The sequence below is a fragment of the Nicotiana tabacum genome, chromosome 20 (assembly GCF_000715075.1).
Source record: "Nicotiana tabacum cultivar K326 chromosome 20, ASM71507v2, whole genome shotgun sequence".
Classification (NCBI taxonomy): domain Eukaryota; kingdom Viridiplantae; phylum Streptophyta; class Magnoliopsida; order Solanales; family Solanaceae; genus Nicotiana; species Nicotiana tabacum.
The window spans coordinates 74,454,116-74,470,702 of NC_134099.1; the positions used below are offsets into that span (position 1 = coordinate 74,454,116).

Sequence of the window (16,587 nt, forward strand, 5' to 3'; positions counted from 1 at the left end):
TGATTCTGTTTTATAGTCCGCGAACACAGAAATCCGGGTAAGGAATTCTGTTAACCCGGGAGAAGGTGTTAGGCATTCCCGAGTTTCGTGGTTCTAGCACAATCGCTCAACTGTTATATCCGGCTTAATTATCTGATTTTAAACGATTATGAACCTATGTGCAAATTTTAACTTTTAGCCGCTTTTATTTAAAAGAAGATTGCAATGTTATTAAAACACGTCTCGAACCACGTCACATAAATGCACCCGCGGCTCTTGACATATTTTAACATCGTTGAGATTTGGATTTGGGTCACATAAATGCGCACCCGAATTTAGAAAAGTAACCTTATTAAACTAACACGCCTAAAGCAATTTTGCGTCTGCAATTTGGTGAGGGCCATGAAATTTACTAAATGTCACTCCTCGAGTTCTAGGATAAACAAGATTAATTAAAGCGAGGGCCATGCAATATGTCATTTTATTTGGCGTGGCGCTCCTCAGTTTATTCTTAATTTAAAGGTTTCTACACTAATTTATGAGGGCCATAGACTACTTGTACTATATCATGGCATACCAACAATTAAATAAGGAAAGCTAAAAGGACTCTAATTGTTTTGATTTGAAGAATGGCCTTACGAGATAGACTAAACAATGTACTAAAGATTCACAAACCCAAAAACATCTCTTCATAATAAACAAAAGGGCATTCCAACTTGGGAAGTCCCCAGGCTTTAGGCTTAAAGAGCCTAATTCATGATAGAAAAGAGGTAGGAATGTGACCACATTCTCGTTTGGGCCTGCGTTAGGCCCAATCTTATGCCCATACTTGCTGACCAAGAGTGCTAGTTAATGTACACAACATGGAATAAAGGATTGAATTGAAACAAATGCTTGTTTTGAATTAAAAGACTGAAACCCTGATCATGGAAGGAGTCTGAGCCCATTTTTGAACAAATTGGATTATTAGCATTACGTGAAATTTAGCCAATGACAATGAAACTTAGCCCAGGAGTTTATGACACAATGTTCAAATTCTGAAGGCAGAACTAAGCTAAAAATAAACCCATTTAGGCTAAATCACATCTTAACCATTGCCAAAGGCAAACAAAACATTGATAATATCGAGACTTGCTACCCAAATCCAGCAAAACTATGACATTGAGCCTTCCATTCAAAAGCTATAGAAATTGTTCTTAGCATATGGCCCAAAAATTGAATCCACTGCACTCAATCAAGTCCATATACTAACCTTAAAACAAACAAGTAATATCAACAGCTATATTTGACGGCCAAACTAAGGCAGACATTATCTAACATATGATGTTCAGGGCTCAGATTTGAATTACATATTATAGCTTAAAGGGCAGTAAATGCAATTCTCTAAATAAAATGAAACAGGCAAATAAGCTAATCTACGACCAAACTTGTTGAAGAATATGACTCAAAGTTCTAGATCACCATTTTTTTGATTCCAAATCAACTTTACATTTAGAGGGAATACAGAAATGTACCTGAGATTGAGAGAACAAAGAAATCAAGAAAGATCAGTATTGTTAAGAATAGGGCTCAACAACAGCAACAGTAGTAGAGCCCAGCAAACCAGAAAGTGAACCAACAGACCAATTTTTAAACCAGCAAATAAGATACAATAATCCAAACACTAATTTCAATCACTCGATGGACCAGCAGACCTCAAGACAAACTCGACTTTAACCCATCTTAACATCAGCTAACCAGAAAATTGTTTTAGCACCAAGAAAACCTCAAACATCACCAAAAGAAATCAATGAAACAGTATTGTTTTAAAGTTTTTCAACCCTTTGTGTTTTTTTTTTCCAGAATTTTAGCTCTTGAAATCTATGAAATAAAACTTATGCAGCTTCTGTATTTTTTTGGATTTTCAGCTCTTAAAACTCTCTCTTGAAAGGCAAGAAAAGATGTCTTTATAGGCAAGGCAAGTACGACAGCCTTAAGGAAAGAGTTTCTGCACTCATGCCCTTTGTGAATTTTGGTTTTTGCTACTTAATCCTTAAACTTCTGACTTGCTTGCCAAGTAAGGCTCTCTTTCAGCTTCTAGGAAGCTTCCTAGACAGATATTAAAAGATTGCCCAACCCAAACTTCCCAAATTACCTTAAAGAACAACCCGGGTCAACTGGCCAAGCCATTGGATCATTGACCCAAATTGAACTCCTATTTGGGCCTTTGATATGTAGACCAATTACAACGCTTATGGCCCCAAATTAGAGCTAAACCAAATTTTTCCAAACAAAGAAACTTGGAACTAACAACCGAAACAAAAAGGCAAAATTAAAGAACTAACCAATCTAATTTCGTAACTGCAAATTAATTATGGACCTAACTTCATTAGATAGGCAATTAAACTGATAATGAAACATTACAGCTTATTAACACAAAAATTAAAAACAAAAGAACTGAATGGATCAAGAAACTTAGCTAGTTCAACTAACAGAAGAACAGAAAAGGACCTAGTTCAAAACCAGAATACCCACATGAACTTTGACCAACCCAAAAGAATGGGGATGAGGAAGAAGATGAACCGGTTGAATAAAAAAGAAAAAATCATAAGAGATGAAAAAGAACTTACCCGGCCATGGTCGAAACCAAACGGAGACAGAAAACTCAACCAAACTTATGTCGAATCTGTTGTTCTTTGTCAAGAACAACTGAATCGACATCAATTTCGTCAAATCAGGCTCTCGAACTTCGAAAGAAAACATTGCATGCTGCCAGGTTTGAAAGGAAATGATTTTGAACTTTTGAGTTGAACTCGGATTTAAGATTCAACGAGTTCAACGCTGATTCGAAGGGTATGAGTTAGGGGTTTGGAGAGAGGAGGTCATGGTGAGTATGTGGTGTGATTTTGGCGTCGAAAGGAGGTGGCGCCGCCACCCCATGGTGGTGGGAAAAGGGGGTGGCGGGCTAGGGTTAACGCTCGTCTACGATGAGAAAGATGAGTGACAGGGGGGCTGGCGTTTGGACATATAAATATCAGAAGGACCCCCACTTCCGGACCGTTTGATTAGATAAAATCAACGACCCAGATCGAGGGGCATTCACGAGGTCTTTTTGGTTTTAAGGAGAGGCAGACCGTTTGGTGTGGGTTTTGGGCTGGGTCTTGTCCGGGTCTTGAGGGAAGTGGGGGGAAACGTTTGGGCCTGGGGTTTGGAAATCAAATCCAGCCCAATTCAGCCTTTATTTCCTTTTATTTGTTTTCCTTTCTTTTTCTTTTTTTTTTTCAAATTTCTTTTAGTTTCTTTTTAAAATTAAAATTAAAATAAACCTAAATTAATCACTAATTAAATTATCTTATTACGTTAATTAACTCTAAATAATATTTACCACGAATAATTAAAAACCAAATTCAAGGAAAAACTACCAAAATTCAAAATTAAAATTAAGTGCAAAATAAACTATTTTTGTGATTTTTCCATTTTTATGAAACAACTAATTTGTCAATTAATCCTAAAATGTAAAATTAAACCCTAAATACAAATGCAACATATTTTTTTATTTTTCATTAATTAAATAAAAATAAACATGCACAGACAAATGCAAACAATAACAAACAAAAATCTACGAAATTGCAAACAAATGAAAAAAAAGTATTTTGTTTTGAATTTATGGGAGTAATTTATATAGAGAAAAAATTACGTGCTCACAGAGCTAACACAAACACAATATTAATTCCAAGATTTCATAAATTTAGGGTTTCTTACTGATTTCTAGTTTTCTCTTTTGGTTTCTGAGTGCTTTCACTGCTTCGAGGTTGAAGCTTTGGGTCTTAAGCAATTAGAAGAAATCCTTGTTTGGTCTGCTGCCCTCGAGAAGGTCAGTACACTTCCAACTCTCCTTAATCATCTTATTTGAATGTTATGAATATGCTTGTTGTCTTCTGTTAACTATAGTCATTTATGATATTTGTCATTAGTATAGAAATGTTATCTCCAGTTCATGATAAGGTGTTGTTGATCTATGGTCATTTGTCATGTTTCTGAATATGTTTAATTGGTATTGACTAGACTGTTATATGACCTTAATGACTTTCATTTCTGAGCCTAAATAGTTTACATGGTTAAGTTTTTCCTTAATATGCCTCAATGACCTTCCATGCTTGTCTAAACTTCTGTCAATGGTTCTATTGTGATCTTTATTTGTATACATTGTTTTCCTGCATACTTGTGGTTGAGATTATTGTTTGGTAATCCTAATTGGGACAAAACTTGAAAGTTCATAATTTATATCCTCCACCATTAACTGAAGCATGAAGTTTAAGTGTTCAAGTGCTCTCCTTCCCTATATCTGTGTCTGTTAACTCCAAGAGCAGTTTCTGAGTTATCACTATGACATTCTTATGTTCATATCTAATTGTTGGTTGCATCTGTATGAAACAGTCTAGTTGAGTTGAACTTTCGTGAATATCAAGAACTCTGTTGTATATATTCTGTTAAGATTAAGTTATCTCTTTTCATAAAAATAGGTCATAGTTATGTTTGTTACAGTTGAATGTTAACTGTTGTTAAGTTGAACATAACCGCCTCATGTTTAGATGTAACTCTCAGTTGTATAAGCTGAATTAAACATGTTTGGTACATCACTTTTCTTGCCTTTAATCCCTTTATGACATTGCTGACTTTGTGAAGCTTACCCTATCTTTGCAAGATCATAAGATCATTTAAAGCATATATGTGTGGTTGATTTTAGATATTGTATGTATCCCTGTTTGTCTTCATGATCCCATACTTTGTTCGAAACTGCACTTAGTTCTCTCCTTCTTGTTAATCTGAATTGTATCTGGTCTTTAAATCATATGAGAAGCTCCTTATTACTATTGCCTGGACATAATGGTTTGCTTACGGTTAACACTATTCTGAGAATGTGATCATGTTGAGCACCTTTAGGAACTCCATGTTTGAACATGTAAACCTGTAGTCATACTAAGAGTCCTGATCATGTTCGGGTATCTTTGATAATACCTATAGAAGTAGCTAATCATGATTGTCTCTCTGGATCCTAGTTGATGTTTTTTTTCCTAAAGTTTTCAAGTGGTATTATCAACATGTGCATATGCTAGTGGCAAGGCTCGAGTTAACTAATATGTGGTTGATTTTATAAAACAGAGGCATTTGTATTGCTGCATATCCAAACTGTGTTTTCTTTACCTATCATTTGAATGTGATCCTAAGAATTTAGATCTTTAACGGTGGTATTATAGTGTTTCTGTTTCTCTTCCATATGTGTTTGAAATCTAACTTTTAGACTTGCTTAATATGTGTATTATTCATTTGGTATTAGAAATGTGGCCATAAATTGAAATTGTTCTTATGTCCTTATGTTATTTAGTTAGGGAGAAGTATACTTCTATGGTAGGTTATATTGTGGCATTTGGTTTACATTGAAAGAGCCTCATTGACATTTAAACCCATAAGAAAAATGAGTCGTTAGTAGTTGAGGGTATTTGGGAGTAGAGTTTAACTCTCTCTGACACAAGAATTGTTGTGGACCTTAAGACCCTTGTGAACTTTGAAGTGTCAGGAGATTCAAAGGAGGCATTGACCTTGAGTAGAACTCTCTCCTTAGCTCTTAATTCATTGACACTTGTTGTTCTTTAGGGGTTTAGTGTTTTTAATGACAATGAAATATTTTTAATGTAAATTAGTTGTCATGTATAACTACCACATTAGTATAAGTTTCTAATAGTATTTGAGTATTGATATTTTGTTATATTTTGCTCCAATCACTTGTTTATGTGTTTCATACATAATTGAACATGCATAATCTATATCTAATGACCTTTTTTAATATGTACATTTGTTTGGGTCTGCTGAGTTCCTAAGGAACTCAGGCCCAAGCCCAACACTGCTGTATTTTTCTGGAAGTCTGAAGTCAATTGTAGCTGCATCTTTTATTGTTGGGCTAGCCTTTTTGAGGCCCAAATACAAAAGTCCAATCTATTTACCGTAAAAATGGTAATAACAATTAAATTTGATTTAGTGGTTCTAAAAATATGTGATCTATTTTTATGCGAGTTGTTAGGCAATTGATGATGTGAAAGACTTAGAAACGAAATAAGAACTTAAGAACGAGGTGTTAATCAAACTGAATCGCTGTCTATCGGGGCCTCGAGCTTGCCTATCCGAGGGCCTTGAGGTCGATTCTGAAGCTCAATTGGGAGCTATCGAAGGCGGTCGGTGGTGGATAACAGTTATAAATAGATCAAGGGTGGCTCTTTATGGTCAATAATAAGCAATAAATGATGAATAATGAATAGAATCACAATAAATGCGGGCAATAAATGAAGTAACAAGATCAAGAGAATATGTTAGAGAGCAAAGAGAATGTTCTTGTATATTTAGTATGGAGCAACAGATGTTTACAAAATGATAAGGATCCCCTTTATATAAGAGGGGGAACCCCAACATAGTATTACAAAGATATGGAGATGAGACATCTAACTAATGCCAAGATACAGGCTTAGACTAGCCTGACAGATCATGTCGGTTCCAGCTTCACGCCTTGGGAACTCCCCATTTTCTTTCCGTAACCGTCGACCTCATACAGTCCCGAGGTCGAGCGTCGATGGCTCTCGAGGGATGAAACTCGACCGTAATTTCGAGCCTTCGCGGTGTCCTAACGATGGAAAATTGGACCCTCCGATTTTACCGTAGGAAGGCCATCGAAAATTGGAGCCTCCAATTTTTACCGTGATTTCGAGCCTTCGGAGTATCTTGGCATCTAACTAATGCCAAGATACAGACTTAGACTTTACAAGATCATTCGGGGTGTCCTAATGATGAACTTTATTATCTTGATTTTGGGCCCGAGCTCAGCACGGATTTTGAAGAACTAGTATATATATATATATAGTAGTTATAGGAAGTTAGTAGCCATCAAATGATAGTGATTTCCGAAAATGAAAAAATAATTAAATAAAAGGCAAAGGCTTGAAAGCCCAAAAAAAAAAAAAGGCAAAGGCCGTATAGAGACACGTGTTCGGTCTGGATTTCATGCTAACCGACTCTTCGCATCTTGTAGTAATAGATAATGACAATCTAGGGTTTCGTGTTCCACCATACGCGACTTCTTTCTACATCTCTCATCAAGTTTTCTCTCTCTAAAACTAAGACTTTTCTCTCTCTAAATTTTCTAGCTTTTCTGTAATGGAAACGGAACGTGTGACCGAGTTCCCGATGACCCATCTGGATCGTCGTCCAAGAAAGAGGGCGCGTTTGGGCTGGGACGTACTTCCTGAGCAGCCTAAGGTACAAGACCTGCTCTCATCAATCTGTTTATTTGTTTGCCTTTGTTTTGCTAGATCTGATCAAGATTAGGTTCCTTTTCGTACTAGGTATGGTGAAAGTTCAGTCTTTTTGTGTTTTCTGCTATATATGGTGTTATTACCGTGGCTGCCTCTGTTTTTGGCTGGATTTTATGTTTCAGGGTGTGATTTTGTGTGCATCGGTGGGGAAAGATTCCGCTGGTTTTTTTGTTCTATCTGATGTGTAGCTTAAGTTGTCCCGCTGGTTCTTGATGAGATTTTCTAATCTTTGAATATCTTTATGAATTCTTATGGTTTTTGCTGATTAATTACGTGGGGTTCAATTTTTTGAGAATTGGTAATGTGGTTTATGTTTTTAACTGTTGCATATTCACTTGAAAAAGGTTAAGTGTTTAGAGGCATTTACCTTATCAAAAAAAAAGGTTAAGTGTTTAGAGGCAGATCCCGGACTTAGGAGTCAGTGGATTTGTAGTGGGTGCAGTCTAGTCTATATTATTTATGTATATAGAAGCACACTTATACACAAATTTTAAGTTCTTTGGTATATGTATAACATGATTGAGGGCTGGCAATATTTTTATATATTTTGCTGATGAATTGTGAAGATATTTCAGGTGTATTGGTTTTTCCCAAGAGCAGAGCATTCTGCTTCTCTCAATATGCTGTATGTTTTTGTATTTATGTAAATTTCCCTTCCTTGGATTTCCTAATAACTGTTGTTTGCTGTTAGCTTTATAGTTAGTTCCGGTTCAGGTTTTGTGGGTATTGAAGAGGTAGATTAAAAAATTAGTTCTATTTAAAAAAATGTGAATGGAAATCCTGTGTGTAGGCTCAGCTAGAATTGTTTTGTGGACAAGCGTTTGGGAATCTGACAAGCCATACGACTTCGAGGCAACCTACAGACCTTACTGGTACACTGGTTGTTAAGGGGCGAAATGGTTCTCCCCCATGGAGGAATGATGACAAAGGCGGGCATTATACATTTGAGCTTGGAGAAAATTTAACATCACGCTGTAATTATCTTTCACCACCACCAAAGAATACTATTTATTATTTGTAAGCCGTGGTTACTCTGACATGAAAATTGCTCAATACACTGTCATTTTACTATGAACTGATGCACAAATAGCAAAATTGAGATTATCAGTTTTCATCATTTTTATTTACTTCCCTTGTTTATTGAGGTGTCTTACCAATTAGTCTTGTTTACTTTGCTTCAAACTAAAAAAAAGGGTTTACCAACAAATGCATATTAGTAATGGTAGCATTTCTTATGAATTTGTTCCCCGTTATAATCTTTATATAACTTCTGATTTTATTTCAATGTAGACAAAATCCACAGTAAAATGGGAGAAGGTACTTTTGGCCAGGTTCTAGAATGCTGGGACCGTGAAAAGAAGGAAATGGTGGCCATTAAGATTGTTCGGGGCATTAAGAAGTATCGTGAAGCAGCTATGATTGAGATTGAAATGCTTCAACAGCTTGGTAAACATGACAAAGTTGGCAATTGGTGAGTGTAGCCCCCTAATTGTACTTTTACCCTAATAATCCATGTTCTTGACTCACTCGTGGGATTTTGTTATTTTTCAAATGGTTGAACTGGTTTGTTCCTTGCAGTTGTGTGCAAATACGGAACTGGTTTGACTATCGTAATCATATCTGTATTGTAAGTATATACTAGTTGACTTGAAGGATTAATTTTCCCGTTGACAAATGTTCTGGGGATTAAGATTGTGGATGAACTTAAATGGTTTGAACAGGTCTTTGAGAAGCTAGGACCAAGCTTATATGATTTCCTACGGAAAAACTATTACCGCTCATTTCCCATTGATCTTGTCCGTGAGATTGGCAGACAACTCTTGGAATGTGTAGCATGTGTGTAATAAAAATGCTTTATCACCTTTTTGCTTCTTATCATACATGTAATTTTAAATAGTAGCTTAAAATTTCTTTTGTAAAATTTTGCCTCACTATCATGGCCAAAACTAGGCATATAACTTATGCTCATGATAGGACAATCTTGCATTTGCTGCTTTTAATTCTTGCATAAGTTGATTTTTCAAATAATATGAATTCTTCTGAACTTTCAGTTATGCATGATTTGCGTCTCATCCACACTGATTTGAAGCCTGAAAACATTCTGCTTGTCTCCCCGGATTATATTAAAGTTCCTGACTATAAGGTAAAAATTGGACGCTGTGGACAACTTGGAACTATTTTGTGCTTGGTTCCGCACTTGCAATGGTGGATGGTTAATGTTTTTTTTCACTATTACCTAAAGTTTTCTTCAAGGTCACCTACAGATAGTTCTTACTACAAAAGAGTTCCAAAGTCAAGTGCTATAAAGGTAATCGATTTTGGGAGCACAATATATGACCGTCAGGATCAGAAGTATATTGTATCAACTCGTCATTACCGTGCACCAGAAGTTATTCTAGGTAAGAATGTCTTTGCATCTTGAAGATATCATAGCATTTTGTGTCTCTCTGTTGTTGCTTGCACACTTGTTAGTGTGGTGATTGCAAGTATTTTAATTTACTTTCAAGGTCTTGGATGGAGGTACGCATGTGATATATGGAGTGTTGGCTGTATCCTCGTGGAATTATGTTCGGTATGTTCTTTTCCTTTCTCATGGATAAACTTTGGTTTGTGTATTATAATATATAGGTGTAGGAGGTAATAAGTTTGTGTACTTGGTTCAGGGAGAAGCATTGTTTCAAACTCATGAAAATCTAGAGCACCTTGCTATGATGGAGAGGGTACTTGGCCCCCTTCCTCAACACATGCTAAAAAGAGTAGAGTAAGCCCTCAGTTTGGTCTCTCGTGAAAGATTTAACCACAGCTTTGCGGAAGTTGTTAATTGTTTCCTTGTTATAATCAGCCGGCAAGCAGACAAGTATGTGAGAAGGGGACGTTTGTACTGGCCTGAAGGAGCATCATCCCGTGACAGTATCAAAGCTGTGTTAAAGCTTGCTCGCCTTCAGGTAACAATGATGATAATTTGTAGGCTGTAATCTTATAAAGGGTTGGTAGGTGGACTAATTTGCTAACTAGCAGTTGATGTGACTACTGTAGAATATAATTATGGAGCATGTGGATCATTCAGCTGGAGATCTTATTAATCTCTTGCAAGGACTCCTTCGTTATGATCCATCTGAAAGGTTAACTGCTCGTGAGGCCCTGAGACATCCTTTCTTTACGCGGGGTCATCTGAGTAGGTAAATTGGATTGCACTTTATCCTGAAAGTGCGTGCTCCTCACGTGATGCCTGGTTAATTTGCTTTTGGACAATCTGATGTAGTGGAGGGATTCGTGCCAGTTTCTTATTGGCAGTCTTAACGTGTTGGCGAGGCCCCCATGTAGATACTATTCATTTATATGTTTCTTGCAGTTGGTGATGCAAGTCTGCCGATTTTGTGCCTATATGTATATTAAAATTGAGCTCTCAGAATATACCTAGTATGTAGTTAGATTGAAAGTTGGCGTGCTAGAAAAGACTGGAAGCTTAACTGAGTATATATTTACCCTGTTTCCATAATGAAATGTGTAGTTGAGCATGGTGCATTCGGGCCTCCGATGATGATTGACAGGTAATGGATAATGTAATTTTATGATGTTCATATCAATTAACCTTGTTGGCACTGGGAGATGTGATAAGGGGATGGCAGTTGCAGGCAGCGTTTGCTATGATGAAAACCGAAGACCACAATAAAGGTAAAATGCGTCCTCGTGTTTCTTTTAATGGAAACATAGTAAAGGAAAGTCAAAGACCTTAAGCGAGATTTATATTTTGTTCATGAGTAACAGGTGGAATTGAAAAAACTTTAACACGCATTTTACTTGTACTTAGAATTGACTCTTTTTCTGTCACGATTGTATAATCTTCTGAACAGGAAAATAATAAGTTTAGATTTTTTTTCCTTGCAAAGGTCCTACCCGCCCTAAATATTTTCTCTTAATATTTATTTTTCTTTTGCTCACAATTTCATCGTTGAAGTTTTTTTCGTTTCTTTTACTAACAATAGAGGCATTTTATTCACAAGTGAGTAAGGAACTCATACAAAAAGAGCGACAGAGGATTGGAACTGTTTTTTTAAGCATTTCACCAGTGAATAAAGAAAAAGACCATAAAAAGATGTAATGCGATAAATTTTAGGGAAAATTTCAAATAAGAACAATTGGGATCCTTACTTTTTAATTTTATAGCTCTTATTTTAATTTATAACTAACTAGCCCAAAAATAATAGGTTAAGATTCAACATTTAACTCTGATAGGTTCTTAAAATTACTATTTAATTTTTAAGAAAGATTGTTTAAACTTTTAAGTTAATTTTCGAATCAATAATTGTAACTCAAATATTAGTTCAACAAATCAAATCCATTTGGGTGGTGAAAATTAGATTTTTAACAAGCTTAAATATGTGGGTTTAGATTTCGAATTTGATTTTGTGAGAAATTTGGAGTGTGTATTATTTAGAATTGTTAGAAATAGTAAAAGGAGGTTGTATATAAAATTTGAAATCATTTAATGGAGATTTGGACTGATTTTGAACAAGAATTGCAACTGAAAATCGTGGAAGAAGTTCGTCTACAGACGCTTGTATAAAGGTGTATAAAAGTGTATAATAGTGTATATATACACTCATATACACTATTATACAAGATTATACATAATTATACAAAAAACTGACTTCGTCTTATTCCTTGCGTTTTTTCTGAAATTTAACTCAAATCTTGCTCAAATCTACTCCAAATCACTTCAAATTTAAATATTGAACTCCTTTTGATATTTTCGATCAATTGGAATAACATCCATCCAAACAACTAACAAACTCAAACAATCTTATTTTTGAAAGCAAAGTTTTGAATGATCTTCGATGGTGGATGTTGAATTTTCAATTTTCTTATTGCAACCAGGTGACACAGGGGAGAAGCTGTAATGGCAGACGACCCCTTGAAATATATGTAGAAGATGTGAGAATAAAAGACAGTGAAAGCAATGATTTTGAGAACATGGATTTAACTCCATAGCTTTTAGAAGCAATGGTTTTGAGAACATAGATTTAACTCCATAGCTTTTAGAAACAATGATTGTAAGAAACATATTTTGAATTTGCTAATGCTTTCAAAATATATACAATATAGGCTAGGTCGGGTAAAACTTAAAAATATGGGTCATTTTTTGTTATGGTGTGAAGTTAAGTGTATTTTCTTGTAATTCTTTCTAAATTTTACGTGCAAGTGAAAATAAAAATTCACATAATTAATGAAGGAATATTTTTGGACACTGTTTCGACTCGTAGCAGAACTATATTTCAAATTGTTAATGACGATTATGTATAATTCAGAAAATGACTCCATAGTTACAAATGACTCGCAGTTTGTAATGGGCTTTTTCTCTCAAATCGTGAGAGCGGTTTCCTCCTAGTGGGATATTCATATTTTATTTTAAAGAAAACTACCTCTACCCATGAATTTTTCACCCACGTTTCACATGCATCTCCCTCTTTGACTGCTCAGAAACGACCACTTTAATCTTATTCAAGCACTACCTTCTATAATACTCCCTCATTCAACCTATTTCCTTTTTGATTCGTTCCAAAAAGACTAAATCTTTTTTAAATTTGGTAACAATTTAGCTTAAAGTTACAACTTTACCCTTAATGAGAAGCTTTTATAACCACACAAATACTCTGGGTCCCATTTGAACTTGTTTAGGACCACAAATTCCAAAATTCTCCATTTTTTTCTTAAACTCCGTGCCCAGTCAAACAGGTTCACATAAATTAAAACGGAGAGAGTAATATTTATGTTTCTCCTTTGAAAAACAGAACAAGTGTATTCAATACAATAAGCAACATCTGCAGCACAGCAGAAAACAAATTGTGCAAGTTCAACTCCAACTGGAGTGTATGACTGTGATCAATGGCGGATGAACGGTTACACAAATTTGTGCTTACTGAAGAGGAAAAGGATGCTATATCAATTGACTTTCTGGATATTCAGCCAAGTATGAACGATTGCGAAGCAAGCTTGTTGGGTAAGGTAATCTCTGATAAAAAGGCAAATTTTAATGGAGTTAATAATGCGATGCATTTAGTTTGGGGAAATCCAGTGGGTCTGCAGATTAAAGAAGCTGGATGGAATTTTTTCCAATTCATATTCAAAAATAAGGAGAGGATGGAAAAAGTATGGTTTGGTGCACCATGGTTATATGATAGATACCTCCTTCCATGGGAACCAGACTTGGAAAGCTACTCGCCGGTTTTCAAAGTATGCAACATGTGGAATCAAGTTTGGAATATTCCTCTTCACTGGATGTCTATGGACGTGGGACGTAAAATCGGGCATGCTCTAGGAGGGGCAATCGACATTGTAATTCCAGAGAACGGAAGCAGAGAAGGAGCACACATGAGACTTAAGGTTATGATGAATATTAATAAACCAATACTAGGGGAAAACTGATAACTCTCGGTCTCGAAACAGATGAAAATCTTCCTTATGTTTGCTTCTATTGTGGTATGCTTGGCCATAATGAAAAAGCATGTGTGCAGAAGGAGAAAGATATAAGAATGGGTAACATAAAAAAAGATCAGTTTGGAACATGGCTTAGGGCAGAAAGTTATGGGTTTTCATCCGAAAATATCAGGCGCCAAGGAGGCAACAATAACAATGAAAGAAACACTTGGGTTAGGAACGACATCGTTAAAAGAGCTGAAAAGAAAAGAGATGTAGGAACCAGCAGAAACCTTCTAAACTTGGAAGAAGGGGCAGATTCAACTGATTCACAATATGGCAAAGGAAAGGATGATACTATGGGCGTCGGGCAACAAGATTCAAGGGGGATTGGAAGAGAATGATACTACACCACAAACTAAAAAAGATGTTATACTCCAATTGGATCAAATGGATGCGACAAACTATGGTTTGGGTGAGAAACAATTTGCTGGAGAGGATTATGTTGATGGGAAGGGTGTGAAGACATCACAAATCATAGAGAAAGGGCTGGAATCAAAAGGTTCGCAAGAACTATCGAGCGAAGAGCCTTTTTTTGACGACACTATAGGAGGACGAGAGGCGAGAATGTATTATCAGCTATCTAAACTTAAGGGATTATATTGATGAAGATACTTTAAGACAGTATAATGCAGTAGCCATAGAGCAAACCGGAACTGTTGCTGCTACTTCAACTGACGGCGTCGAAAAGATGAAAACGAGCAGTGCACAAGGTAGTGAAAATCAGGTTTGTGCGGAATCCTCCTTGAATAATAATATGTCCAGCACTCATCTTATAAAGAATTCTTCAGATATTAATAAATTAGATGCATCTTCTGAAAAGATCATGATTTTTAATGTGAATGAGCAAGGAAAAAAATTAAACAAACAGTGGAAACGTTTGGCCAGGAAGAATACTATTTCTGATGAAAGCCAAGGAGTGGATGTTACTGCGATAGAGGAGGTGGTAGGGGATAAAAGAAAGGGAACTACTTTATTAGCAACTGACATGGAACCAAAAAAAACTAAAGCAAGTGGTGAAACCGCGGGAAGCCAGCCCGATATGGCTTCCCTCAACAAAATGAAAATGATGGTGTGGAATTGTCGAGGCCTAGGGGGTCCTTGATAGTTCCCTTTCTGAAGGAGACAATGAGGCTCACAATGAGGCTCCACTCCCCAAACTTGGTGTTTTCATGTGAAAAAAAAAAATAGAGCTGCTAGAGTTCCAAGATTACAAAGACAAATTGGAATGGCTAACTTTCAAGTAGTTGAGCTTGTTGGACTATCGGGTGGTTTGTGCTTGCTTTGGTCTGATGCTATTCAGGTTCGTCATTTTTCTTCATCTAGTTACTTTATTAAAGTTTTAATTAATGATAGCGATCATGAATGTGAATATTAGTGTATTTTTCTTTATCTAAGTACCGATAGAGTTACCAGAAGAAGACAATTTGATGAACTTGTAACTAAATATACTAAATGGGGTTCCTCTTGGACTATTGCTGGTGATTTTAATAATATAATTGACGACACGGGAAAAATTGGAGGACGGGCGAGAGAATCTTGGTCCTTTAATGATTTTAAAATTTTTATTTGGAAACTAAATGGAATTGATTTAGGTTATAAAGGAAAGCCATGGACTTGGTGGTGTTATAGGAAAAATGAGGGTGTGATTCAAGAACGACTGGATAGAACTTTAGGATCTCCTCACTGGAGAGCTAAATTTGATAATGCAAATGTTATTCATGTTGAAACTGAAGCTTCAGATCATGTGGCTCTTATTATTTCTACCGAAACTAGTCTTGTAAGAAAAAAGAAAAGATTTTACTTTGATAAAAGATGGTGTGACAAGGAGGAAATCACTGGCATGATTCAGAGAGCTTGAAATATTAATAATGTTAATGGGTTTGAACAATCAAAGTTTTATTTTAAGTTAAAAAATTGTAAATGTTCTTTAGTTGCTTGGTTAAGGGGTGGTAATGGAAATTCTAGGAAAAAAAATCTTAGGCATAAAAAAGATGATTGCGGAAGTTAGGGAAAAACCGAGTGGGCTTGATATGAATAAACTAAAAATGCTAAGAAAGGATTTAGACAAAGCATATAAGGATGAAGAAATTTATTGGGAACAAAAATCTCGAGCTTTATGGTTGAAAGAGGGAGATAAGAATACATCCTTTTTCATTTTGGGGTAGAGAATTATTAAAAAAGGGATTAAGATGGAGAGTTGCTAATGAGACGAATATGTATACTTGGAAAGATCCTTGGATTCCGAATGCTACAAATTTTAGACCTTATAGAAGTATTGTTAACGATAATTTTGACCTAAAAGTGACAGAGCTTGTTAATTTAGAATGTGGAAAATGAAAATTAGGAGAATTAAATAGACTATTTTGTGAAGATGATATAAATGCTATTTTGACAATACCTTTATCTACCGCTACTTCTAGAGATAAATTAATATGGCACTATACTAAATCTGGTAACTATGAAGTTAGATCTGGTTATTATACTGCAAAAAATATAAGCAAACAAGGTGAGAAAAGCAGGAATATTGCTCAATCTAGTTGTCACTCTTTCCCTAAAGCTTTTTGGAACTATTTATGGGCTATGAATATTAAAAATAAGCATAAACATTTCCTTAGAAGATGTGTGCTTAACACTTTACCAGTGAATATTATTCTTAAAAAGAGAATGAATCAGTGTTAATGGTGCTTGTGAAAGATGTGGCTAAGAAAATGAGACTATAGAACATATGCTTTTTAATTGTCCTGAATCTAAAATAATATGGAATCTGAGTCCTGTTAATTGGAAGGAC

General features: G+C 35.6%; 2 protein-coding genes across 6 annotated transcripts; both read left to right on the plus strand.

The window, feature by feature from the left end:
- Positions 1–7,056: 7,056 nt before the first annotated feature.
- On the plus strand, positions 7,057–10,904 carry LOC107766630 (serine/threonine-protein kinase AFC2). 5 transcript variants are annotated; one of them, XM_016585447.2, is made up of 11 exons: positions 7,058–7,263; positions 8,110–8,293; positions 8,610–8,790; positions 8,898–8,946; positions 9,041–9,155; positions 9,371–9,462; positions 9,562–9,718; positions 9,827–9,891; positions 9,983–10,080; positions 10,162–10,264; positions 10,356–10,904. In XM_016585447.2, exons 1-11 carry the CDS (start codon positions 7,162–7,164, stop codon positions 10,500–10,502), a joined length of 1,293 nt encoding a protein of 430 aa, XP_016440933.1. In that variant the 5' UTR covers positions 7,058–7,161; the 3' UTR covers positions 10,503–10,904. The 5 variants fall into 5 exon arrangements, with proteins under 5 accessions (XP_016440929.1, XP_016440940.1, XP_016440933.1 ...); XM_016585443.2 differs by having other exon boundaries at positions 7,057–7,263; positions 9,371–9,718; XM_016585454.2 differs by having other exon boundaries at positions 7,057–7,263; positions 9,371–9,718; positions 10,831–10,904.
- A 4,120-nt stretch (positions 10,905–15,024) lies between these two features.
- On the plus strand, positions 15,025–15,657 carry LOC142174418 (uncharacterized). The gene is made up of 2 exons (XM_075240211.1): positions 15,025–15,099; positions 15,175–15,657. Exons 1-2 carry the CDS (start codon positions 15,025–15,027, stop codon positions 15,655–15,657), a joined length of 558 nt encoding a protein of 185 aa, XP_075096312.1.
- Positions 15,658–16,587: the final 930 nt, after the last annotated feature.